Source organism: Ictidomys tridecemlineatus, chromosome X (genome assembly GCF_052094955.1).
Source record: "Ictidomys tridecemlineatus isolate mIctTri1 chromosome X, mIctTri1.hap1, whole genome shotgun sequence".
NCBI classification, from domain to species: domain Eukaryota; kingdom Metazoa; phylum Chordata; class Mammalia; order Rodentia; family Sciuridae; genus Ictidomys; species Ictidomys tridecemlineatus.
In genome coordinates, this window is record NC_135493.1 from 62,388,038 (window position 1) to 62,414,194 (window position 26,157).

Below are 26,157 nucleotides of genomic sequence, written 5' to 3' on the forward strand. Positions count from 1 at the left end.
TGCTTCTTGTATAAAATGGTTAGGGACAAACTTTAAGAGTAAATATAGCAATCCTACTATAATTTTTATATCCCCAAATACACTGAAATTCATTCCCTCTTAAATATATCTAAACTTGAGAAAGACATGGCATTTATTGAGCATGTAGTATGGAACAGACACTATTAGATACTTCATATAGATTATCTAATTCAGCGTTTTCACTCTTCATAACTGTTCACTAAGACAAATGGACCTTTTACACATATGAGAAAGAGGCAAATCAGTGAAAGGACTATCTGGAAATTGAAACTAGATTGTTTTAAGTCCATGCCTTTTCCTTTTTTGCATTGCAGTCTTCCCCATAAGGATAACATTGAAGACAAGGAGAAGACATAGATAAGTTGTTGGAAACCATGTCAGATATGCTGATTCAATAAACATGTGTCTACTTAGTTTAAATAAAAGTCATTAATATCCCAGCAATCCTGTATTATCTTTTGTTTGTTTTTGTGGGACAAGGAAAAACTTAATTTAAAGTTAGAAAAGGACCTAGAAGCTCTAACATATTGTTAAAATAGAAAAGTAAAATGCAGGGATCATTCTACTGGATGTTAAGTTTACCATGAAACTACATTGAGACAATGTGGTATTTGTCAAAGTATACATACAGATCAAGGAACACAATAGAGAACTTAAAAGTGAACCTACATAAATATGCTCAATTAATTTTTGAGAAAAATGAAATTAATTGGTTAAGATCATTTTATAAATCCAAAGATTATTTAAGGGGGAAATTTTCTGTCTCAAAATGAGAAAATTAAAAAAATATATATTTACTGAGGATTCTGGGGGAAATCTTACATTAGTATTTTGCTAGTGTCAATTACACAGTTGAAACTAGCTATGAAGATATAAGTAAGTAAAAATGGATTACAAATTCTAAAAAAGTATGATGGATAAGAGAGTTATTATGGGTGTATTAAATTACTCAGGATGAGAGTAGATAAAACTTCAGAAAACAAAGGAGAAAAAATTCATGAGTGGAAACGTGGACCAAATATCAAATTTTAAACAACTTTTATTTTTCTTAAATGCAGCATTAGGAGGGAGAGGTGGGGTATATAAAGAAGAAATTGTACTAAATGAGAATAGCCAAAGTTCAAGAATGAAGGAAAAAGAAAAAGTTATTTGGTCTGATATAATAAAAGTCCTTTATATTCATGATTGTTGACCTGGGGCAGCTGCAATCATAAATGAATACTGTCTGAAATAATTTCATTTTAAACTTACATGGGTGTATCCAGAAAACCACATATTGATTAGTTATATACTGGAATAGAGATGATTTTGATTTTATACTTCATTTTACAAATGGAGATGTTTAGCTCTAGACTTTCTGGCACAATAATTAAATATTTACTATGTTTATCATATATAGGGAATTTGTATAACAGTAAATGAATACTTATAAGACTTTTTTTAAGAAAAGCAAATATGGATGTTAAAAAAGGATCATTTAGTAATGAAAGATCTGTACACAATGTTAGTTTTATTTATTTCGTATGGTCCTTGTCCATGATTTTGTGTCAGGTCTTTTATTACTGCTCTGCATTATTCTGTTGCATATATTTAATATAGTTGGTATATCCATTAATCATATGAAGGACATTTGGGTTATTAACAGTTTGGGGCAATAATCAATGAAGTCATTATATGAATTTGTAGATCTTTGTTTGAAATAACTTTGCATTTGTCTTGGGTAAATACTTATTACTGGAGATGCTGTGTAAGAGTTCTATTTTCTCTGAATTCTTCTTTTTAAAATTACCTTATTCTAATTAGGATGGCAGTCTTGTGGATGTAGATGATGTTGAGATAAATGGCAGTGTATTCATATATGTATATACAAAAGTTATGTCAGATTCACTCCACTGTCTTAATCTTATTCCTCCTCCTTTGACATTATTCTCCTTTGTATAATCCACTCAACTTCTGTTCTCCCCCTTCCAACATTGTTATGTGTTTGTATCCACATATCAGAATACTCTACCTTTTTTTGGTGGGGGGAATTGACTTATTTCAATTGCATGATAGTCTCCGATTCATCCATTTATCCATGAATGTCATTAAGTCATTCTCTTTATGCCTGAGTAATATTTCATTGTGTATATAAACCACATTTTCTTTATCAGTTCAACTGTTGAAAGGAACCTAGGTTGGTGGCATAGCTTAGTTATTGTGAATTATGCTGCTGCAAACATTCATGTGGCTGTGTCACTGTAGTATGCTGATTTTAAAATCGTTTGGATATGTGTAAGGGAGTAGAATAACTAAGCCAAATTATGGTTCTATCCCTAGTTTTTGAGGAATCTCTATAATGCTCTCCATAGTGGTTGTACTAATCTGCAGTCCTACCAATAATGTATGTTTGTAGCCTTTTCCCCACATCCTTGCCAATATTTACTGTTACTTGTATTCTTGATATTTCCCATTCTGACTAGAGAGAGATGGAATCTCACTGTAGTTTTAATTTGCATCACTTTAATTGCTAGATATGTTTAACACTTTTTACATATTTGTTGATTGTTCATAATTCTTCTTTTGAGAATGTTTGTTTAGTTCATTTGCCCATTTATTGATTAGGGTATTTGGTTTTTTTTGGTGTTAAGCTTTTTGAGTTCTTTGTACATCCAGAAAATTAATGCCTTATCTGAGGTGCAGGTGGCAAAGATTTTCTCCCATTCTGAAGGTTCTCTCTTCAAACTCAATGGTTTCTTTTGCTGTGAAGAAGCTTTTTTAGTTTGATACCATCCCATATTTTTAATTTTACTTTTTACAATTTAGGAGTCTTGTTGAGGAAGTTAGTTCCTAAGATGACATGTTGGAGTGTTTGGCATCTATTTTCTTTTAGTTGGTGCAGGGTTTCAGGTTTAGTACCACTTCTGTGATTCAGTTTGAGTTGAATTTTGTGCAGGGTAAGAGAGAGGTGTTAAATTTCATTCTACTACATATGAATTTCCAGTTTCTATCACATTTGTTGAAGAGGCTATCTTTTTCCCAATGTATATTTTTGGCGTCTTTGTCTGGTATGAGATAGCTGTATTTATGTGTGTTTGTCTCTGGTCTTCTAGTTTGGTCCAGTGGTCTTCGGTCTTCTGTTTTGGTATCAATACCATTCTGTTTTTGTTGTTATAGCTCTGCAGTCTCATTTAAGATGAGGTGTTGTGATACCCTCTGCTTCACATTTCTCACTAAGGATTTTTTTCTCTATTTTGGGCCTCTTAATTTTTACAATTGGATATCATAACTGATTTTTCTACTTCTATGAAGATTGTCATTGAAATTTTGGTGGGGAATTGCATTGAATCTGTATATTGCTCTTCTTGGTATGGCCATTTTGACAATATTAATTCTGGCTATCCAAGAACATGGAGATCTTTTCTTCTTCTAAGATTTGCCTGTTTCTTTGTTTTGGGTTCTGTAATTTGTGTTATAAAGGGTTTCAACTGTTATGTTAGAATGATTCTTAATTTTTTTTTTAAAGACAATTGTGAATGGGATAATTTACCTAATTTCTCTTTCAGCAGATTCTTCAATGGTGTATAGGAAAACAAATTTTTATTTTCAATATTTTTAATTGTTGATGGATACAATACCTTTATTTATTTTTATAATGGTGCTGAGGATTGAACCCAGTGCCTCACATGTGCTGGGCGAGTGTTCTACCACTAAGCTATAACCCCAGCCCAAAGAACATAGTTGATTAATGAATGTTAATTTTATATCCTACCACTTTGCTGAAATTATTTATGAGTTCTACAAGGTTTTTGGTAGAGTTAAGTCTACTAAATATACAGTCTTCATTAGCTCACAGAGATACTTTGAGCTCTTTTTTTCCTATTCAAATCCCTTTAATTTATTTCTTCTAATTACTCTGGCTAGAGTTTCAAGGATGATTTTGAATAAAAGTGATGAAAGAGGACATCTTTTTCTTTTTCCAGATTTGAGAGGGAATGATATCAGTTTTTCTCCACTTAGAATGATTTAGGCCTTGGGTTTAATTTATATTGCCTTTACAATTTTGAGGTGTGTTCCCATTTTTCCTTATTTCTCTATCATTTAAATATGATTGGATACTGTATTTTGTCAGATGTTTTTCCTGCATCTTTTGAGATAATCATGTGATTCTTGTCTTTAAATCTATTTACATGGTGAAATACATTTATTGATTTCCATATATTGAGCCAACCTTGCATCCTTGAGTTGAAACCAACTTGATCATGTTGCACTATATTTTTAATGTCTTTTTGTATGCAATTTGCCAGTATTTTACTACATCTATGTTCATCAGGGATATTTGTCTGAAACTTTTTTTCCTGGATGTGTCTTTGTCTGATTTTGGTGTCAGGGTGATACTAGCTTCATAGAATGAGTTTGGAAGCATTTTCTCCTTTTCTATTTCATGGAATAATGTCAGGAATATTGGTGTAAGTTGTTCTTTGAAGGTCTGATAGAATTGTGCTGAGAATTCATCTGGTCCTGGGATTTTCTTTGTTGGTAAGCTTTTCATAGCATCTTAAGTTCCATTGCTTGAAACTGATTTGTTTATATTGTCTATGTCCTCCTGATTTCATTTGCATAGGTCATATGTCTATAGAAGTTTGTGTGTTTAAGGTTTTCTAATTTATTGGGTATAAATTTTCAAAATAGTTTCTGATCATCCTCAGTATTTCAACAGTGTCTCTGGTGTTATTTCTTTTTTCATCCTGAATTTTAATAACTTGAGATTTTCCCTCATTCTTTTGGTTGGCTTCACTAAGTTTTTATTAATTTTATTTTTTTTCAAAGAACCAATTTTTTCCCATTGATTTTTTAAAATTTTTGTTTCAATTTCACTCATTTCTGCTCTGATTTTAATTATTTCCTGTGTTCAACTGAATTGGGTGTGGATTATTTCCTTTTCTAGGGCTTTTAGATGCAGTATTAGATAATTTATTTGATGTCTTTCATCCTTTCAATGAATGAGCTCAATGCTATGAACTTTCCTTTTAGAACTGCCTTCTTAGTGTCCCCAAAATTTTGATGTTATGTTGCTATTTTCATTTACCTGTTTTTTAAAAATTTTATTCCTGATATCCATTCACCATTCAGTAGTGTTATTTACTCTCCAGATGTTTGAGCTGCTTCTGTTTTTTAATATTGTCATTGCTTTCTAATTTTATTCCATTCTGATGTGATAGAATGCAAGGTATTATCTCTTTTTTTTTTGTATTTGTTAAGAGTTGCTTTGTGGCCTGAGGTATATTCTATTTTAAAAAATGATCCATGTGCTGCTAAGAAAGAGGTTGTATTCAGACTTTGTTGTTGTTGTTGTTATTGGGGATTGAACTCAGGGTACTCAACCTCTGAGTCATATCCCCAGCCCTATTTTGTATTTTATTTGGAGACAGGTCTTACTGAGTTGCTTAGTGCCTTAGTTTGCTGAGGCTGGTTTTGAAAGCAATCGTCCTGCCTCAGCCTCCCAAGATGCTGAGATTACAGGTGTGTGCCACCATGCCCGGCTGTATTCAAACTTTGATGGATGAAATATTTGATATATGTCTGTTAAGTCTAAATTAATAATTGCATTTTTTACTTTAGTTTATTTAGTTTTTGCTTGGAAGTTCTATCCAGTTGTATGTTAAAATTGCCCAGTATTATTTTGTTATGGTTCATTTGATTCTTGAAATTTAAAAGATTTTGTTTGATGTATGTTATTTCATTATTTGAGGCATAAATATTTACTATTATTATTTTTTGTTGTTGGATAATTATCTTCAGTAGTAAGAAATGACATTCTTTGTCTCTTCTGAATAACTTTGGCTTGAAGTTTACTTTATCAGATATCAGGATAGAACCTTCTGCTTGTTTACAAATCCATGTGAATGATATTTTTTCCCATCCTTTCACCTTCAGTCTGTGGTTTTCTTTGCCTATTAAGTAAGTCTCTGGGAGAGAGCATAATGTTGTGTTTTGTCTTCCAGCCTGTGTCTTTTATATTAGTTTCTCCTTTGATTTACTATACTTCTAGTGTAGTTTTCCCCCCTGCTGGTTTTCCATTTTGTTTTTTATTCTGCTTGATGAACTATTTTATTGAGTCTATTGAGTGTGTTTAGTAGTGCAGGCTTTCTTGTGAATTCATTTAACTTTTATCATGTAAGGTTTTTATTTCCTCTTTAATTCTGAAGCTTAATTTTGCTGAGTATAGTATTCTTGGTTGGCATCCATTTTCTTTCAGAGATTAGTATATATTATTCTAAGACCTCCTAGCTTTGAGGGTCTGAGTTGAGAAATCAGCTGAGATCCAGAAATGGATTCCCTCTAAATGTGACCTGTTGTTTTTCTCTGGCTGCCTTTAAAATTCTGTCCATATTCTATATCTTTAGCCATTTTCATAATAATGTGCCTTGGTGTGGGTCTGTTGTTATTTTATATTTTTGGGGTCCTGTGTGCCTCCTATATTTGGTTTTTCATTAAATTTTCAGATATTATTTCATTGAAATAGTTTTCATTACTTTGGGTTGTATCTTTGAGCCTTCATCTATCCTAATAAATCTTAAGCTTGTCTTTTCATGTTATCCAATATTTCTTGGAAGTTCTGTTTATTGTCTCTTAACATCTTTTCTCTGTTGTTACCTTTATTTTCAAGAATTTATATTTTGTTTCCATTGCCTGAAACTGTCTTCCAAGTGGTCTAGTCTGCTAGTTATGATTTTGTAATGAATTTCCCTAATAGCAAATGTTGCTATGCATTTTTCCATACACTTATTTGGCATACACAAATTTTATTTGGTGAGTTGTCTTTTCATATTTTTGTAATTTTTTAAATTGGGCTTTGATTTCTTATTGAGTTTTGAGAGTTCTGAAATAAGTCTATCAAGTATTAATTTACATTTTTCTCCCATTCTATGGCTTACATTTCATTCTCTTAACAAAGAGTAGAGGTTTTTAATTTTAACAATGTCCAGTTTATCAGTTTTATTTTTATGTGAATCTTGCCTCTGGTATTATAGCTAAGAAATATTTCCCTAAATACATGTTCACTAAAATTTTCATTCATCTTTACTCCCAGAATTATTTTTAGTTTCATGCCTTAGTTTTTAGGACTCTAGTCTATTTCCAGGTAACCTTTGTATATGGTGGACAGTATAGGTTGAGGTCCATTTATTTTTGTGTGAGTGTCCATGTGTCTACTTGTTTTCAAACCATTTATTGAAAAAAAACTCTGTTCTCCATTGAATTGCCTTTGTAGTGTTATAAAATTTATTTTATCTTTTTGTCATGTATATATGTTTCTCCTGAAAAAAAATTAATGAATAATATGGAACTTTAAAATTTACACTTACTTAACATAGGTATATGGTATTAATACTATTTTTGGAATTATTTCTGATAGAGATTAGTGCTCTGCTTTTCGAAAGAAAATAATTTCTGTTGTACATTTTCTCTGTATTCATTAATTCTTAACACATTAAGGTGATTTTTCTTATTTACCTTTAAATATGAGGAAAAATAAAGGTGCCAGAATTTCTTATCTTTTTTCCCCCTTTTTTTGGTACTGGAGATTGAACATAAGGGTGCTTAACCACTGAGCCACGTCCTAGCTCTTTTTTATATCTTTATTTTTTAAATTTTGAGACACAGTATTACTCAGTTGCTTAGGATTTCACTAAGTTGCTTAGGGCTTCAGTAAGTTGCTGAGGCTGGCCTTGAGATCCTGCCTTAGCCTCCTAAGCCAAGCCACTGGCATAACTGTCATATGCCACCACATCGGGCTAAGGTATCTCTTAATGTGGATTTTTTTTCACTTTGAAATTATTCTATTCTGTTTATCTCCTTACCCATATCTATATAGTATCCCTAATAATTCTCTCTAGTAGAGGGTGACCTGTTAGTTGCTTAGGGCTAGACATGAAAATTACCGAACAGAACAAACTTTAGCAGACATTCTAGAAACCATTACTTGCCAAGAAAATGGAATCCTAGAGTGTTAGAATTTTGTTAATCATTATAAACATTGTCTTATTTTTGCTATTTAAAAAAATTATTTCACTTTTTTAAATTGACAAAGTTTGGATATTCCTTTGGGCGTGTGTGTGTGTGTGTGTGTGTGTGTGTGTGTGTGTGTGTGTGTGTGTGTTTATGTATTTGGATTATTTAATTCTGTTAGGGACCATTTTGAACAAAGGAGAAAAAGGGGCGGGCAACTCTGAAAAGAACAAGTACAACATTTTACTTCACTGAAACAATTCAAACAGGAAAGTAATTTGAAAAATCAAGCATTATTCTTGTTTTTGAGTACCTGGTACTATAAACTGTCCTAATTTCCTTATTAAACTTTATTGTTTTTCCCTCCAAAGGTAATAGTAAAGGAAGCACTACTTAGATTATGTTAAAGTAAAGTGTTGAGAGCTACAGCCAAAGGGGCCCCAGCAAACTTCCAGCTGCCAGCATTAGTTAGCTAATGCCATGATTCAAAGCTTATTAATAAGGTATTGAGATTTAAAAATGGAATCTATCAAATTATATTTAAAAAGAAATTGTGACCGCTTCCTACATTTTAAAGTATTTCTTTAAGAAATTCTATCATAAAATTGACCTGAAAATTAATTTATGAAATGTAATAAATAGAATACCAAATGAATTTTTTTAATTCCCAGAACTTCCCCTTTCCCTTATAACCCCCTCTCCCTGTTTCCTTTTCTCTACTCTACTAATCTTTTCTATTTATTTATAGTTTTTAATTACTGCATCATGGATATCCATAAGGATCAGATTTACTGTGGCATATTCATATGTGTACTTAGGAAAATTATTCAGATTCATTCTACCATTCTTCCTTTTCCTGTCCCTCTTCCCTGCTTCTCAACCCTCTTCCTTTACTCCACTGATCTCTTTTCTGTTTTCATGGGGAACAAACCCAGCCACCTTTTTCTTTTTCTTTAGTTTGGTTTAGCAAACCCTAGGAAATTATTTTGTTATAAGTTACTCAAAATTTATAAACAAGTCTCCCTTAAATTACATTTTGTTTAAAATAATAACTTTATATCATGCAAATAAGGTTCAAGTATGAAAAGTATAATATTGAAATAATAGCTCTCTATAAGTCCAAAATTCTTGGTTTATAATAAAACTATAAATTGTAAAAACAAGAAAGGAGTAAAATTATCAGTGTTATTGATTGTAGAGGTCCAATAAGTTGCAGCAAAATATGTCTGGATGCAACATATAAATGAAAGAAAATATTTATATTTTTACCATTTTACATTATTATCTGTAGTCTTTTCTCCTTTCCAAATAGAAATCCACATCCTCTATAATGATGCACTTGAGTCAGCCATTCTCTGCAGTCACCACTTGTGTATGTTTAAAATCACCTTCATGTGTTCTCTTTCCAGTGATCCCATAATAAGTAAAAAATGTGTATTCTTTTTGCTTTTAACAGAGAAAGACATTAGTTATGGGAGAAGCATTTAACTATCTCCTTTAATTAAGCATGAATAATGGTACTAAGTGCTTCTTGCCTTTCTATGTCAAAGTGGAAGTATGAGAATATTGGGCTAATTAAGTTGATTGTTATTCTTTGACTTAAAGAAAGAATTATAAACACTTTGTTAGCCATCTCATATCCTTTAGACACTCAGGACAACATAGAGTATAAAAGGAGATGTTCTGGAGCTAGAATACTTGAGTTCAAATTCTGGACTCTTATTTACTGTGTGATCTTGGACAAGTTACTTAACTTCTCTTACTTCTCTTACTTGTTCTAACTATACAATGGGGATAACGGTAGAACATAATACATATAAAACACACGGAAGAGTACCTTTTGCATTGTAAGCACTCATAAAATATTATTACTTTTAAATGTGTCACATCTCAAGCCAAATTATTGAAGGTTATTAACAGGTTTTCATATTTTAAAAAAAGAGAGTATTATGTATGTACACAGGTTGGTGTTTATGTGTATTCCATTTATATCCTATATAACATGTGCATTCTTTGGAAGCAAAGTTATTAAAAGCATAAATTGTAGCCCACATGAAACTGACCAGAAGGCTAGTGCATTGGCATTGGGAGTACTTTGGAGCTATTCAAAACCATTAAAGCCATTAGCTCTGGTTTCAACTAAGCAGAGTAAACAAATTCCTGCTTGAATAGAAACCCAGGAAGCTGTTTTTCTGTCATTGAATCAAAGTTTTTAAAAAGTCAAATGTTCCACAAATTCCTTCTGGTGTGTACTATAGAGATATGCTTAGTTCAACTCGGTAGTAGTATAATAGTAGTACAATCACTAGTCCTTTCTAAAGCATAATGATATTTGGATTGGTTTTAATTGATTCTAAATATTATTTTGCATACATTTGTTTACCAAATAAATGTCTAGTATGTGTAATTTAGGATAGTTACTTAATAGAGTTGATTTGATTATTGCTCCAAGTTTCTGCCTTGATAACTGAGAACCAATTAACTATCTACCCATTCTTCTGTAATCGCAAGGAAATGTTGTAAATGGAAAGATAATATATAATAAATTTAGATTTATATAAGGCTTTTAAAAAATACTTTTCTGAGGTGTTAATGTTTTAATTCATGTGGAATTACTCATAGGTTTGCTGATTGATCTTTTCCACCATTTAGATTCTTTAAAAATATTAGTACCTGATTTCCTCTTACTTAACTGTCAAGAAAGTATAGCCTAAGAAAAAAAAGGTATTCTTGCACAGCCCTACAATCCCACCTACCAGGTACTCCTGGAGATTTAGGCAATAGGTTCACAAGTTCAAGGACAGCCTGGGCATCTTAATGAGATCCTGAGACCTTGTCTTAAAATGAAAAAGGGCTGGGGATGTAGCTCAGTGGCAGAATATGCTTGGGTTCAATGCCAGTACCAAACAACAATAACAACAACAAAAAAAAAAACAAGAAAGTATATAAGCCTCAGTATATATGTCAATTCAATTTATACTTCGTTCTTGCCTTACATAGTTCCCCTTACTCCTAGCACTAGATTATGGAAGTTAGAGAGGGATTTTTATGTTTGGCAAATACCCATCTTGATATTTTTCGGTGTTTCCTATAGTCATTTTTCCCACATGGGGAAGGAAACTTACTTTTGCTAATGTATTGGTCTTTTAAAAATATTAATATTTAAATAAGTTGCTTTCAATTTTTGATCTCTTAGGTATCTTGGACTCTCAACATTGATATTGAAATTATGAGGTTTCTATGTGGCTGGTTTTCACCCTAGAACTAATGGTAGTTCCTAATTCATTGATGTTTGATTTTATATATTCCATATCTGGTTGCTAGTGTATATTGAAATTATGGCATAAAATATATATGGCTGTAATAGCAATAACAGAAGTTTTAAACAATTCTGATTGTTATTATTTTCAAAATGAAGTTGTTCAGAACCTGGATTACAATATGAGCAATAGTTTATGTGACTTTTCTTTTTGAGATGGGGTCTCACTGCATTACCTGTATGATGTTGAACTACTGTTCCTAGTGATCCTCCCATCTCCAGCCTAGAGAGTAGCTGGAACTACAGGTACACAACATATTTTGACCCTTTTATTGTGGTACTGGGGATCAATTTCAGTGTCTTGTATCTAGTAGTCACGTGCTCTATTATGAGCCACATCCTGATCCCTATATAAACAAACCTTGGGAAACATGGGCTTGGTTAGACAACATAAAGCTAGCTGACTTTAGCCCTTTTATCTAAACTGTTAAGCTCTCAGTTTCAGAAAGCTTATTAAGAAGCCATATAGCATGATCATTTTTTTCTAGAAATAACAGCATCTCTGAAGATAGACAGTAATGTTTGTATTAGGGTAATATTTTCAGAGCTTATCCAGATTGAATAAATTTTACAACTTGGGTGTCATTGTCTTTTGAATTTGAAAAAAAAAGTCATCATCATCATTTCAGTCTTTACATTCTAACTAGTGTACTTGATTTACTTTGTATTAAATATTGTTAACAGTACTATGGTTCAAATAAAAATATTTAAAATGATTTGGCTGAATTATGCCAATTCCAAAATGTGAGTTAAATATCCTTATCTATTAGTCTTTTATTAAGATTAACAGCTTCTAAATCTGTCAGCAAGATAAATTCACAACTTTATGCCAACCAAGTCTGGTTGTCTTATTAGCTTTAAAAATGCATTGAAAAACAAGAATTTGCAGCTGGGGTTGTGGCTCAAAGGTAGAGCATTTGTCTAGCATGTGTGAGGCCATGTGTTCAATCCTCAGCACTACATAAAAAATAAATACATAGATAGATAGATAGACAGATAAATACAGATATTGGGTCCAACTACAACTGAATAATAAATATTAAAAAAGAAAAAGAAAAGAAAAAACAAGAATTCACTTTTCTGGCCACTTTTTAAGAAAAATTACAAAAGTATAGGGAACACTGGAGTAAAAGTAAGTTGAAAATACTGGTTGAATTTTATGAAATACCAAATATATTCTGGATATAGCAATATCCTTTGTGTACTGTGATGAGTATAATCACACAGAGTAAATAATTTTAATTATTTCCTTTATAGGTCAACTTGTAATTTTTGTGCATATTTTTAATTTTATTTTTTTAATTGGTTTTAATTAGTTACACATGACAGTACAATGACTTTGACATATCATACATTTGAATCAGATGGGATATAATTTCTCATTTTTCTGAGTGTATAGGTTGTAGAATCATATTGGTAATGGAGTCTCATATTTTTTAGTTTATGCTCATTAAAATTGTATAGTTAGGCCAAGGAATGTTAAGTGTTTTCCAGAAAGGGCCAAATGATAAATATTTTAGATTTTGTGAGCCAAGAACTCAAACCTTTGTCATATATTCTTCATCGTTTTAAGAAGAAATCTTAAAAGATGTTAAGAAATAAAAATAGTTCTTAGGTAACAAGCCATACAACAATTGGCAAAATTTAACTCATGCTCTGAAGTGTAGACAAACAGCTTTAGGATATAGTTTGAGAAGTTATACTAATCTTGCTAACCCTTTGAAATTATTTTATGCACATTGTAAAATATGAAGAAATACTAAGACACATTCTTTTGAAAAAAAATCTTATGACTCATCCAAGCTCTGCATTTTAAAAATAATTTTGAATGAGCTGGATTCCTGTTGGCTTTTAGAATTTAAAATTAAGAGTCAGAAATGATAAGCAAAATGACTTACTGAAAATAACTTCATGAAATTAGCTTTCAAAGTTGCTTTTAGACATTTCAAGTAAGAAATATAAGGAAAAGTATGCAGTTATTGAAGTTATTTTATAAATTTAATTCATTTAGATTCCAAATTTAGTTATTATTTTACATAAATATTTTTCCAGGATGTCTTATTTTCTAGACAGTATGCTAGATCTTGGGATAGCAAAGAATATAAGGTGTGATACTTTTTTTAGGGAGCTTATAGTCTGATAGATGAATAAGATACTTAACAAATAAGACTGTGTTTATTCATTGATGTCTGTATAGGGTAAGATGGAGGAAAAAGGAAAGATTTGTAATTGAGTCTTGATTTTCAAAAACATATACATGACTCAAAATGATGAATATGTCAAAGATCATTTATATTTAGCTTTGACTCTGTTTTTATACCTGGATATGAATATTGACTTTTTTTCAGCTAACTCATTGTGTAGCAAAACTCATAATTGCTTTTAAATATTTAAAGGATGAGCCTGGAGGCTATATATGCTTTCCCCATCCTTAGATTTTCTTTAAGAGACAACTCTATCAGATTGACTTTAAACAGAGTTGCTATTTCTTTCTTTTTTAAAATTATAGTTGGACATAATACCTTTATTTTATTTATTTATTTTTTAATATGGTGCTGAGGATCAAACTCAGCACCTTGCATGTGCTAGTTGAGTGCTTTACTGCTGAGCCACAACCCCAGCTCCCATAATTGCTTTTTCTAAACTTTTCCTTGTAGCAGTGACAATAGTTAGGTGGGGGTGTTTCAAAAGACTAACCTATTGGGGTAAAATCTTTAAGAACTTAAAAACAAAATCATTACGAAAACTAGAAAGGATCAAAGTGAATCATTTTGCATGAAATTATAAATGCCATCAAATTTCCCATAACAGTATATAAACTATGGAATTCAGTCTAAAAGATTGAAAAGGTAAATAGTCTCCCGGCGACCATACCTATTAATAAAAGTTTGAAAAAATTTGGTAGTTTAAAATTTAGTTCACAAATTGAAACCTTTATGTGAATGCAAAACGAAGCAAAACACCCCCTTCCTTATTTTTGGAAATGCCTTGCTAAAAGACTTAAAGAGAAATTGAGAGTGGTGTTAGCATAAAAATACACAGAGATGCTTATTTTTAAATCTCTCCAGTTTTTTATTTCTTTTTTTTTTCTTTAGTACTGGGGATTGAATCCAGGAGCACTTAACCACTGAGCCACATGCCTAGCCCTTTTTTATATTTTATTTAGACACAGGGTTTTGCTGAGTTGCTTACAGCCTCAATAATTGGCTGAGGCTAGCTTTGAACTTGTGATCCTCCTGCCTCAGCCTCCTGATCTGCTGGGATTACATTCATGCAACACCATGCCTGGCTTCAATTTGTTACTCTTAAAGCAAGGGATATATGCAAGACTATGTATGTTCCTTCCTGGGTTCCTTTGACAAATTCTTTACAAGTTATAATTCTTTACAGAAAATAATTCTATCATTATTTTAAAAGTAATCATCTCACAAAAGTATGACATATTAAAACTAAAACAGTGAGGTCAGAAGCTTATGATTATGTAAGTTTTTATTTATAGTGTATTACTTTGTATACAAATAACATTTTTTGGTTTTGTGACTTTTTAAAGTTTATTTTTAAATGACCCATAATGATTATACATACTTAAGGGGTATAGTATGATGTTTTGATACAAGTATATTTTGTGTGATGATCATATTAGGGTAATTAACATATCCATAACCTTAAAAATTTATCAATTCTTTGTAAAAGAAATGTTCAAAATATTTCTGAACAAAATATTATTAACTGGTTGTCTGCTAACAATAGAACTTATTGCTCCTATCTAACTGTAACTTTGTCCTGTTGACTAGTCTCCCTACCCTTTCATCCCCTGTGCACTTCCTAGCCTCTGGTAACACTATTTACTCTCTCCCTCTTTAAATTTCACTGGAGAGATCATCCTTCATTTGAAAATCTGAAATCCAAAATGGTTCAAAATCACAAACTTTTCCAGTGCTAACATGATGCCACAAACGGAGGATTCCATACCAGACTTCACATGAGACACACTAAAAATCTTTAAAAAATTTTTTTAAATACATGACAATAGTGGAATGTATTGTACTCATTATTACCCATATATAGCAATTTTTCATAACTCTGTATATAAAGTATGTTCATGCCAAATTATGCCATTATACATTTACTTTTTTTACATTACAATTCTTAATACACATATATACCACAATTTTTCATATCTCTGTATATAAGGTATATTGACACCAAATTCAAATTTTCATACATGTATTTTGTATAATGATGACCATCACATTCCCCCATCCTTACTTTTCCCCTTCCCCCTCCCTTTTCCTCCCACCCCTCTTCTCTATCTAGAAATAATCTTCCTCCCATGCTCTCCCTCCCTACCCATTTTGAGTCACTCCACTTATATCAGAGAAAATATTCGGTAAAAAAAATATGTTCAGGGAGGTGCGGATGTAGCTCAGTTGTAGAGTCTTTGCTTAGCATACTCAAAGTTCTATGTTTGATCCTTAGTGCTGCATGAAAAAAAATGGGTGTGTCTATAAAACATACATAAAACAAATTTTGAGCTTAGGTTTAGGTTCCATCTCCAAGATAGCTAAAATATATTTGCAAATTAAAAAAAAAGAAAAATAACTTAAAAATAATTCCAAAATCTCAAAAAATCAAAAATCCAAAATTCTTCTGGTCCCAGACATTTCAGATAATGTTTAGGACTTAGCTTACATTTGTCTTTAGATTTGTGCCTGGCTTATTTCATTTAAGATAATGACTCCTAGGCTCATACATGTTGCCTCAATCAACAGGATTTTATACTTTTTTTATGGCCAAATGGTATTTCATTGCGTAAATATACATATTTTCTTTATCTTTTGGTGGACATTTAGATTAATTTTTATATCTTGACTGTTTTGAATAGTGTTGCAGTAAGCATACAGATGCAGGTATCTTTTCAATCTACTGATTTCATTTCCCTTGGATATTTAGTCATGAGCTACCAAATTATGTTTTGATCAGTGAAAGGGCTGTGCATATAATATGGTCCTGTAAGATTGTGTTTCCTGGTGATATTTTACCCACCATGGTTTTTTTAAGAATCCTTTATGATGTTTACACAATGAAGAAATCACCTAACAGTACATTTCTCAGAACTAGTTCCAATGATTAATTAACACATGACTCTATATACCCATGAGTGGGATTGCTGGATCATATGGTAGTTCTATTTTTTTTTAATTTTGTGAGAAACCTCCATATTGTTTTCCATAGTGATGGTACTTTCCTTTGGTGATATTATTAACTAAAATACTTATACTTTTTTTTCCTATATTCTGTTTGTTGGCAGAAAAACATTCACACATCATACATTTACTGACCATGTGTCAAACACTGTGGCAGCTGCTTTAGAAACATATTAATTTCAACAACAATTCTATGTTGCTTATTTCAAAGATGAAGAGATTGACACTAAGAAAGTTTAAGAAACTTTCTCAATATAGTAAAAGTAGACCTATAGAATGTGAACCTACTTCAGTTGGATCCTAAAGCACTGATTTTTTTTTCCATGATACCACTGTAGTATATCTGCTTCAAGAATAAAGCACATTATTTGCCCTTAAGGAGGTTAAATCTAGATACCCATGACTAGAGATTTAACTTTCTATTTATGTGACTAGCTTATTTCACTTAATATAATCTCTTCAAGGTTCACCCATGTTGTTGTATGTTAGATTTTTCCTTTTAAATACAGAATAATATTCCATTGTATGAATGTACCACATTTTGTTTATTCATCTTTTGATAGTCGATAAATGCTTAGGTACATTCTACTTTTTGGCCATTGCAAATAATACTGCAGTGAACATGGCTGTACAAGTACCTCTTTGACATCCTGCTTTCATTTCTTTTGGATTGCCCAAAGTGCAATTGCTATATAATATGTTAATTCTTTGCTTATTTTCAGGGATATCTACACTGTTTCTCATGGTAGCCATACTATTTTACATTGTCATCAATACTATACAGAGGTTCCATTTTGTTAGAATGTATTTGAAAAAGTAAACTCCATGATATGTGTGGGGTTAATTTTTTGTATTCTATATTTTGTCTCTTATAACAACAATTCTGTGCATTTGATAATTTATGTTCACAGAGATAAGATACTAAATATCCCTGATTATTAAAAGAGTGTGAAATAATGTTCTTTACAGTGAACTTATTAAGTTAGTAATTGATTTCTCAGAAAGCAAAATTAAAGGGCAAATGTGTGACTTCTCAAACTCACTAATTAAAACAAAAATTAATTAGGTAGCCCTTTTGGTCAAATATTTTAACACAAATTTAACTCTACTATTTTTCCTAGGTTACTTAGTACCATGTAATTGACAGTTTCATATCTACAAAATGAGAAAAAGCACATAAATTTAATAAATATGTATTTTTAAAAGTATTAACATATAAATTTTTTTCCTAGAAACTATTTTGGTGGATAATTTTAAATCACCAGTATTTTGTCCAATAATATTAATTGTATTAATTATCTATTGTTACCTTACAGTTCACCACAAATTTAGAAGATTAAAACAAAACACATTTTTTTTCAACAATTTCTGTGGGTCAGGAATCTGGGTGTGACTCAGCCAGGGCCTCTGTTTAGTCACACAAACCTGTAATTAAGGTTTTGGCTTTCCTACATTCTTATATAGAGGCTTGTGTGGGGAAGGATCTACTTCTAAACTCCTTCAGATTCTTGGCACAATTCCTTTCCTTGTGATTGGAGGACTCTGAGGGCTCTGGGTTCTTGCTGGGTGTTGACTGCAGGCTGCTCTCAGCTCGTAGAGAGCTGGCTGGAGTCCCATATTATATGACTACTTCAATATAGTTAAAAAGGAAAGTCTCTAGAGACCTTTATGATATAATGTAATCATGTAAGTGGAATCCCAACACCTTTGCCATATTATTTTGTATGGAATCTAGCCACAGGTTCTGTTCACACTCTAGAGGATGGAGATCATACCAGGGCATGGACATGAAGAGGTGATGATTCTGGGGACCCATCTTAGAATGTGTCTGCCACATTGAGCAACTGTGGACGTTTCTGTTTTGTCCAAGGCTTAATTCAGTATGCTGACATAGATATGAATCTACCTCTAAGTTTTAGATACAATTTGTTCTAGCTTTGTAAAGTGAATAAAAATTGATGAACTCTTTATAAAATATTACAAAGGCTAGCAGGCAACATAAAGCTTATTAAACAATTTTTCCTTATAATACCAATGTATTAAACATTTTTAATATTAGGAATTATATGAATACAGTGATTTTGTTTAGTTGGTACATTTTAAAGATCCTAGAGATTACTTTTAAATTTATAACAGTCTCAAATTTGTTGAGAAAACTATTAGGTTTTGTTAATTACATTGTTAGATTCCATCACCCATATTTCTTCCTACTTTCCCCCTAGTTTTTCCTTATTTGTGTATCTCTTTACTACTTCATTGTATTTTTCAGCATCATGCTATGAGCTCTGTTACTTTACTCTTGTATGTTAGACTGATGGGTAGGTTTGTATCATACTATTATGGCCAGATAGTAGTAAAACCTTTCCAAAAATATATGTATTTATATTTCACTTTGCCACAGCACCTCCAATTCTAAAAATTTGAAGGGAAAAATTGTTTTTCTTTCTCAGTTTAGGTTTCCCTGATGACCTGTGTTTGTCAATAAGTAGTAAGAAAATGATAGATTTGAAGTGACCCACATGATTTTCTGAGGTTAGATGATTACAGCAACTCAGTTTATTTCTGCCTGGAAGATTTGTTATTTAATTCTTTTCTGATAAAACAAAAACAAATTTAGAATATTCTTCACTAGGCTTTGACATGAGAGTTTATTCACTTGGGTTTTGTAGTATTTGTGTAAATATTATTGTACTTATAACTACTGATCATTTGTCTAGACTCTTCTATAGAAAATTATTTCTTCTCCATTTAACACTTCATTGGGGGAAACAACATGTTTGTTTTACTTGTAAAATTACATATTTTATTTTTGAAATAAAAGTTCATTATTCCAGCGAAAATTATAAAAATATTTTTTTTGTTTCTACATGGGCAGAAATGATTTAAGTTTTAGTAAGGATCAGTAAATACTCTGGTCCTCTTTAGGAATGAATAATTTATATTGAAAATCTAGTACCTTGAGGGTAGATGAAATGGAAAGAAAATATAGAGTTGTAAAGGTAATTTGTGGAGACAAGAGGTGATTTCCAGGATAGAGAGATCTTCTTGAATCAAATTTATTTTATTTCTAGTGCCTTCAGACCCATAGCTTCATGAAAAATTAGTCATAAGATGGTATGAATAGGAAGTAATCACTAGGTAACAGAGGAAAGCAGTGTTTTTCTTTTTTGATGGATCATCTTTATTCTATGCATAACACTTTTTCTTTAGATAATCCTTAGTGTTGTTTTATTGTAAAAGTATAATTATCAGGATTCAGAATTATTGACTTTTGGACTATTTTGCTGAATGCTCAATATTAATGACAAATCTATCTCATGAAAAAAATTACACACACACACACACACACACACACACACACACCTCTTTGACAGTTTTGTTGAGGTAAAATGGTAAGATAGTGGCATCAGTTATAGAAATAGGGAACCCTAGAGGGAGAGTATATTTGTAGGGGGACACTAATTCCTCTGTGTATTGGTTATTTTTGAGACATATGTAAGATAAACTAGTGGAACTATTAAGTATGCAGTTGAGAAGAGTAGTATCTGAGTAAATCTGAGATTCATCAGTAAATTGATTGTATTTCCTGAGGAGTTATTATGTTTCAAGGATATAGAAAAAGAGCAATTAAAGAAAATATAGAAATAGAAAAGGAGATAGTGATATCAAAGAAGCCAAAGAATCTAATAGGAGTTTGGTCACCTGTAATATGCTACAGAGATTAAAATAAGGACTGATGGAGCCACCATTTGACCCAGCAATTCCTCTCCTTCGTCTATACCCAAAGGACTTAAAAACAGCATACTACAGGGACATAGCCACATCAATGTTTATAGGAGCACAATTCACAATAGCTAAACTGTGGAACCAACTTAGATGCCCTTCAGTGGATGAATGGATAAAGAAAATGTGGCATATATACACAATGGAATATTACTCAGTAATAAAAGAGAATAAAATCATGGCACTTGCAGGTAAATAGATGGAGTTGGAGAAGATAATGATAAGTGAAGTTAGTCAATCCCCCAAAAACAAATGCTGAATTTTTTCTCTGATATAAGGAGCCTGGCTCATAGTGGGGTAGGGAGGGGTACCATGGAAGGAATAGACAAACTCTAGATAGGGCTGAGGGTGTGAGGGAAAGGGAGGGGGCATGGGGTTAGCAATGATGGTGGAATGTGATTAACATCATTATCCAAAGTACATGTATGAAGATATGAATTGGTGTGAACATACTATATATACAAATAAATATGAAAAATTGTGCTCTATATGGGTAGTAAGAATTGTAATGCATTCTGCTGTCGTGTATTTAAAAATAAAATCAATTTTAAAAATTAAAAAAATAAACATTAGTTGCTTTACTTGGTTTTCATAAGATGATATTCATTAAGTTGTGTAAATTGTCTTAAAATATATTGATTTAAAAATTTCATATACTCAAATTTACTCCTTTTCATGTGTGGTTTGAGGATAGACAAATATAGTTATATAAATAACTTTGTGTAACTACCACCACAATCAAGATCAAGAGTAGTTCCTTTACCCCCTTGGCACACCACCCGATGCCCGTTAAGGTGCCTCTTTGTAGTATGCCCTAATCCCTGGCAACCATTAATCTATTCCATTCTTTATAGTTTTGCCTTTTTCAGAATGCTATAGATAGAATCACCTTATATAGCCTTTTGTATCTTGCATCTTTCCCTTACAATGATATATTTGGCGGTTTACCCATGTTGTTGAGTGTATCATTAAATCATTCCTTTTTATTGCTTGGTAGTGAGTTGCCTTACTCAACTCTCAACCCCTGGAAACTAATGATATAAATTCTTTCCCTGTAGTTTGCCTTTTTCAGTGTCTTGTAGACAAGTCATCCAATATTTAGCACTTGGGTTTGACTTCTTTGAGTTAGCAAAACGCTTTTAAGATCCATCTGTATATTCTCAGATATCAGTAGTTTTCTTATTTTTATTGATGATTAATATCAGTTTACCAGATCAAAGACACATGGACTCTTTCCAATATATGACAGTTATGTATAAAACTGCTTTAATCATTCATACACAGATTTATTTGTTTACATGCATTTCCATTTTTCTCAGGTGAATGTTCTTCAGCTGTTTTCTGACCTCCATGATTTTTCATTGAGGAATCTGAAGCCAATTTGATGTTCCCTTTATTTAAAACTTTTCTCTCATTTCAATATTTTTTCTCCTACTTTTCTTTTGGTTTAGAGTAGCTTAATTAAGATATATCTTTGGGGCTGAGACTGGCTCAGCAATAGAGTGCTCGCTTAGAATGTGCGAGGCCCTGGGTTCAATCCTCAACACCACATAAAAATGAGTAAATAAAGGTATTGTGTCCAACTACAACTAAAAAATAAATATTTAAAAGAAAAGATATGTCTTTGGGTGGTTTTTCTATAACTTTGTCCTATTTGGGGTTCTTTGATCTTAAATCTATAAATTTAGTACATTTTCAGTTATTAATGCTTTTTAAAAGAGCTTTATTGTGATATAATTCATATATCATATAATTCATCCATTTAATATATAATCTGATATATTTATTATATTCACAGATGTTTGCAAACATCAAATTTTTCATCACATCCAAAAGGACCATTGTACTATTTTTTTATTACCTTTATCTCCTCATATATCAGCCTTGAACAACGTCTGTTTACTATCTCTGTAGATTTCCCTATTCTCAACATTTCATGGGAATGGGAACATCTTTCTTTAAGTAATTTTTTTCAGTATGATTCTATTTTTAATGGGATACTAATGACATGGATCTTAGACCATTTAATATTGTTCCATGTGTCTGAGGCTCTGTTAATTTATTTTTATGCATATATGTATTCATGTGCTATCTTGATTAGTGATCAATTAAGTAATGAGCATATCCAATGCCTTAAACTTTTATCATTACCTTATGATGAATTCTTTCAAATTCTAATTATTTTGGGACAGAGAATGAAAAAATTGTTTGTTATATTCACATATAACTTGAATATATGAACTTATTATCAGAACTTATTTCTGCTATCTAAAAATAACATTGTACCTGTAATGGATCTATCCCCATACCCTTTCCCACTATTTTCCTCAGTCTCAGGCAACCACTATTTTGATTTGAATTTCTATGAGATTATCTTTTTAGATTTATATTCTCTATATAAATGAGATTGTGCAGTGTTCTTCAGCATCATCCGTGTTGTTGCAGTTGACAGAATTTTATGATTGTTATGGCTGAATAGTATTCTATTGTGTATAAATACTGCATTTTCTTTATCTATTCACCTGTTAATGAACATTTAGGTTGATTCCACATCCTGTGTAATGTAAATAGTGTTGCAATAAACAAGGGAGTACAGGTGCAGGTGGGTATTATTTGACATTCTAATTTTATTTCCTTTGAGTATATACCCAGTGTGGTATTTCTGGATTGCAAAGCAGCTTGTTTGATCATTTTCACTGTATTCATATTGTATTGTTTCTGTTTATCTATCTTCAACTTTACTGTATCCACTTCTATCTGCATTCTTTTATTGATTATATCCATTTTTTTGTTTTGTATATTATGATTTTGGGATCTGGAATTACTTACATTGATTCTTATTTACTTTCTATATATCTGCTGAGAAGTATTTTTCATTACATTCAGATATGTTTTGTTTTATTAAAAAAATCTTATTTGATACAGCTGTTCTAAAATCCTTGACAGATATTTGACTATGAGAGGCATCTTGGAATTGATCCATTGGTGTTTGTTTCTTTCATCAAGAAAACTACCTTGTTTGGTTCATACTCCTAAGTTCTGTCTTCCCCTCTTTGGATAATTATTACAATGTTAATTTAGTTTTCAGAGCATTTGGGTATTATTGTGCATTTGCTACTGAGTGCACTTCCTAATTCACTTTTGGTCTAAAACTTGAGCAATGGTTTATAGTGCAGGTCAGTTTTCAAATCTTTTTTTTTTTTTGTATTCTTTGGTTGTATTTGCTGTACATGCATTTTGTTGTTGAACCTCACATGTATTAATTCATACAAATAATTAGGAGATATCTTTCTGCCATTCTGTTTTTCCCATTATTTCTTTCAAATTATTTGTTTCTCAGAGGCCCTGATGCTGTTCTTCTGGAAAGCAATATGAGTTTGTCTCAAAGTCTTAGTCTTTCTGCCCTTGGAATGACGTGAAGAAGATAGTGAAAAAACTAACAGGGATTACTTCCATGCCTTTCCTATTATAGAATCCTCTTTTCCTGTTTCCTCTCGTCAGAGAGACAGGTTCTCTTTTTAATGGAGTTTACCTTAGATTAGGAATGGGAGTTGAAAAGAAGACTGTCATGGGAAATTCTTAGCTTCTCCTTATGTTCAACACCTCAGAAGTGCATTTTTTCCCCTGGTTCTCTGTCTACAAAGTAGGATTTCTCTGGGAAATGTTGTTCATGTGCAGTAGAGATCCATGGCTTAGCCTGTCCTTGGGTAATTTCAGGGGGATAAAGGTGAAAAATAAAGTCAGGGAACTCATCAGTTATTTTTCAAATTTTGATCTTTTTTTCCAATTCTATTGCTTATTTGTAGAGTCCTTAGGTAGTTTCCTTTTGTTTTATGCCTAGAGTTTTAGGTATAATCAGGGGAGAGATAGGTGTTGTGGGCTTATTCCATTTGACTCTCACCAGTAGCTCTGTTTAATTTACTTCATTTTTTCTACTTTTTATTGGACTCTTTGAAGTGGACAATGATAAGATTCCTTTTTATCCCCAGACCATTTTGCTGTTTCAAACATCTTATGTCTGTGATTGGCAGATTTTTTTCATAAATGGTCAAATAATAATCCTAGGCCTTGTAGGCATAGGATCTCTGTCACAACTGTTCAGTTTTGCTGTTTAGAAACAATTGGGTGTGGCTGTGCTCCAGGAACATTTAATACAGAAACAGACAGCAGGTCAGATTTGGCCTATGGATCATAGTTTGTAGACCCTTTATCTAAGTTGTTTATATTTACTTTTCCCTTAATTAGTGGTTGAAGAATATGTTTAATTATATACTGAGATGTGTATGTTGAAATAATTTCTTTTCATGGCCATTTATATCTATTTTCTGTAGTATATTTTTTCTTCTGTGTAGTAGTTTATGTGTTTAAATAGAATTCACCTGATGGAGTGGAATTTATAACAGTTTAATTATGTAAAATTATTTCCATTCTAATTTTCTTGAACATATCCAAGGTAGATTTCTTCTATGACACTTTTTTATGTCATAGACATTTTCTTTAGGACAATCTTAATGAAAATACATAATTAATGTACTTAGTGTATGATCATATGTCCTAGCAAAGTCCTAAACAATATGAAATGAAACATAAAGCTCTGAAAAATCAAGGATTCTTAAGGTCAATCTGGGAACCATATTAGTAGTTTTTCTTTTCTAAGTACCGCCTATGTGTCCTTGGTCCTCCTGTTTTTCAGTAAGTGCGGGCCTTAGTAGATTGGGAAGGGAAATGCCTAGGGTTATATATCTCTTAGTTATTACTCTTGGTTTAATATTCCTGACTATCAATTTTTGAATGATGTTTTTCAGGTAAATGGTCTTAAAATGGTTGATGAGCCAATGGAAGAGGGAGAAGCAGATTCTTGCCTTGTAAGTAATCATGTTGATTTATTAAGCAATATTTTTAGCATATAAAGAAAGAGAATAATGGGAAAGGAAAAAAGGGTCCTATCAGTTAATGATAGTTATTCAGGTAAGTTTTTTAATATATTTATTTTAGTTGTAGTTGGACACAAAACTTTTATTTTATTATTTTTATGTGGTGCTGAGGATTGAATCCAGCACCTCACACAGGCTGGGCAAGCATTCTACCACTGAGCCACAACCCCAGCCCTCAGGTAAGTTTTTAATAAGTAAATGCAATTATTAATAATCAACTGCAGTTAAAGTATAAGACAGATTTTTCCATCAGAAATTTTTGTGACTGAAATGTTTTTAATAAACAATTTTTTTGAAAAAAGTTACATGTCATAAGGTCCCACTTTAAGTGTAATAGGTGAAAGATTTAATTGACAGTACATAAGTAACTGTATTACTAAATATAGAATTATCTGAAATAAACTGAATAAGATTATCTTTAATATCAGGGTAGAAAAGAGCTGTTATTTGGAAATATTAAACTATAAGAATAGTCTGAAGTAATTTAAGATCCATTTTCTGGATGTCAGAGAGAATTAAATTTAAATTATTTCAGAAGTTACTATTTTAAAGACTAGCTAATTAGTTCTGACTAACGTAGGCATTTCTATTTATGCTGTAATTTTTATGGTTGTCATTTCTGTAGATATTTTCACATAGATTTTTTAAGTTGGAATGAGCCTTGAAAATAGTATTTTGTAATATTTTCATTGCATAGATTAGTATATTGATATTTGGAGAGATTGTGATTTATACTACAGGATAAAATTAGTAAGTAATAGAATCAAGACGTATGATACAGTATGCTTCCTCTTAGTTTAGCTATATGTTGTGTACACTCCAAGAACTAAGGGGAATACCACTGTTTTCTCATTTTAGTTGTGTATAAAATTAACTTCTATTTCTTTTTCCCTTGTAAAATGTG

The 26,157-nt window shown here is 31.6% G+C and overlaps 1 protein-coding gene across 10 annotated transcripts in view; it reads left to right on the forward strand.

The window, feature by feature from the left end:
* Rps6ka6 (ribosomal protein S6 kinase A6) overlaps positions 1–26,157 on the forward strand; it is a 146,462-nt gene that overhangs the window by 56,383 nt on the left and 63,922 nt on the right. For all 10 annotated transcript variants that reach the window (XM_078034587.1, XM_078034591.1, XM_040282679.2 and 7 more), the window contains one exon: positions 25,125–25,184. In XM_078034587.1, coding sequence (XP_077890713.1) covers positions 25,125–25,184 — 60 coding nt within the window. The remainder of the gene's footprint in view (positions 1–25,124; positions 25,185–26,157) is intronic.